The 1976-nt window shown below is 37.0% G+C and overlaps 1 protein-coding gene across 2 annotated transcripts in view; it reads left to right on the top strand.

Annotated features, from left to right (window-relative positions):
- The window catches only part of ggt1b (gamma-glutamyltransferase 1b), a 41352-nt gene extending 39686 nt beyond the window's left edge, over window positions 1-1666 (top strand). For both annotated transcript variants that reach the window (XM_056467613.1, XM_056467614.1), the window contains exon 13: window positions 1006-1666. In XM_056467613.1, the coding sequence (XP_056323588.1) occupies window positions 1006-1152 (147 nt within the window). In that variant the 3' untranslated portion in view covers window positions 1153-1666. The remainder of the gene's footprint in view (window positions 1-1005) is intronic.
- The last annotated feature ends 310 nt before the right edge of the window (window positions 1667-1976 follow it).

Raw genomic sequence — 1976 nt, 5'->3', positions numbered from 1 at the left:
AATAATAATGTTTTAACCTTTATTTAAGGTTTACAATGCAAATCAATTTAGAACCAAATGTTTGGTAAACAGAGTCTCTCATATAATACATCTTCAAAAAGTCATTTATGTTTTGCACATAAATAAGTCTAAACATTTGCATATTCCATAATATTACTGAAATAAAAACATAAAAATCTCAAAATATTGTAATGTGGCAGGTTGCAACAGAGGTTTGAATCCAAGTGCAGTTTATTAAGAGAATCGTCAAGCAGGCAAAGGTCAAAACAGGTAGACAGGAGCATGCACATAATCTAAAAGCGTAGTCAGAGTACAGGTGAATGGCCGGGACAGGCAGCAAAACAACATAAACAGTAAAACAACACAAAGGTCAAAACATGACAAGGCAAGAACAAGGAAAATGCTTTGTTATGCTCACTTACAGATTAAAAGTCTTAGCAACAACATATGTGTGTGTGCAATCTGATTGGTCTTGAACAGCTTCAGCTGTGTGTGTTTGCAAAGACTTCTGGAAGCTGTATTTAATATAGTGGCAGTTGTGTAGTTCTCCAACGATCTGCACAGGCTAGATCGCTGGTGACTGTGACAAATATATATATAATATATATACATATATATTATGTACATAAATAGACATAATTATGGGCTAAAAATCTAAGAAAATCTGCGGATTTCTGCCGGCGCAGATTTTGTGTGGGCTTTATTATAAGTAATTGCAATTATATTACCTAAAAATGATAAAGTAATCACTTAATTTACTTTTTCAGTGGAAAATTACAGTAACTAGTTACTTTGTGACTAAATACACTGTATATAATAATAATAATAATAGAGCCCTTTGTTTGAATGACCAGGTTTGTTCTTTGGTTTCACTTGAATCGAACTTCTCAACATTAGTTTTTTTTTCTCAGTGTTTTAGTAAACAAACAACCTCCGAGACATTTTCTTGATATTTTGTTCTGCGCTTTTTGGCATCGTTCAACCCACTCACTGTTCAACCCACAGGATGTTTTGGAGGGTCTTGCTGAGAAGAATCATTTCACAGAAGTCTTCACTTCTATGGGCGCAGTGGTTCAGGCCGTAGCGCGGTACAGTGAGGGTCTTAGTGCTGAGTCAGACCCCCGAAAGGGAGGATACGCAGCCGGATACTAACATCCAAATGTCCAGTCCAGCTGGAGGCAATGAAGACGCTGCTTTTAAACCCGGAGGGTGCTTTTTTTGACCCCCATGCTGCTCTCAAACAACCAAGTGCCTCTATCAGATATCCGACAGGCAAGTGAGTTGTGGATGAATAAACACTCTCGTGGTCTTGAGCTCTGCACACTCCACCTTTAGTGAATCAGGGAAAACTTGCTTTTGAATTAGTGTTGTGCAATATTTATTGTCTTGAATGCACGACAGAATTTTGTTTTAATGTTTTAATAATGTGCGATCTGACACTCACACTGAGGAAATATCCTTAAATTATCAGTTTTCTTTATTTTGTGATTCATGTTTTTATTTTTTATTTATTTCTGCTTTTGAATTGTATTATGGGAACTTTAAAAGTTGGAAAAAATGACTTTTGTTAACATTTTTAATAGTTTAAAGTGATCTATTGTCTGGGTTGTTGTTGTATATTACGCTACAAAAACCTTGTAATAAACCACCAGTACATTTTCTGTTATTTTACAGACTTATTTCTCTATTTATTACCTCAAATTACTAAAATGTCAATAAAAGTCACTTTGTTAAACTGCAGAGTTGAATTTTCGACATCAGATGATCAACATCCCATAATGTTGGCAGCTAGCTCTCTGCAACTCTCACACGGTTGCCCACTGAAGCTAAGCAGGGCTGCACCTGAATGGGAGACCACATGGAAAAGCTAGGTTGCTGCTGGAAGTGGTGTTAGTGAGGCCAGCAGGGGGCGCTCAACCTGCAGTCTGTGTGGATCCTAACGCCCCAATATAGTGAAGGGGACTGTATACTGCTCA

The sequence above is a fragment of the Danio aesculapii genome, chromosome 10, assembly GCF_903798145.1.
Source record: "Danio aesculapii chromosome 10, fDanAes4.1, whole genome shotgun sequence".
In the NCBI taxonomy this organism is placed as follows: Eukaryota; Metazoa; Chordata; class Actinopteri; order Cypriniformes; family Danionidae; genus Danio; species Danio aesculapii.
The sequence above is the reverse complement of the archived record's forward strand: the minus strand, read 5'-3'. Positions and strand labels throughout refer to the sequence as shown.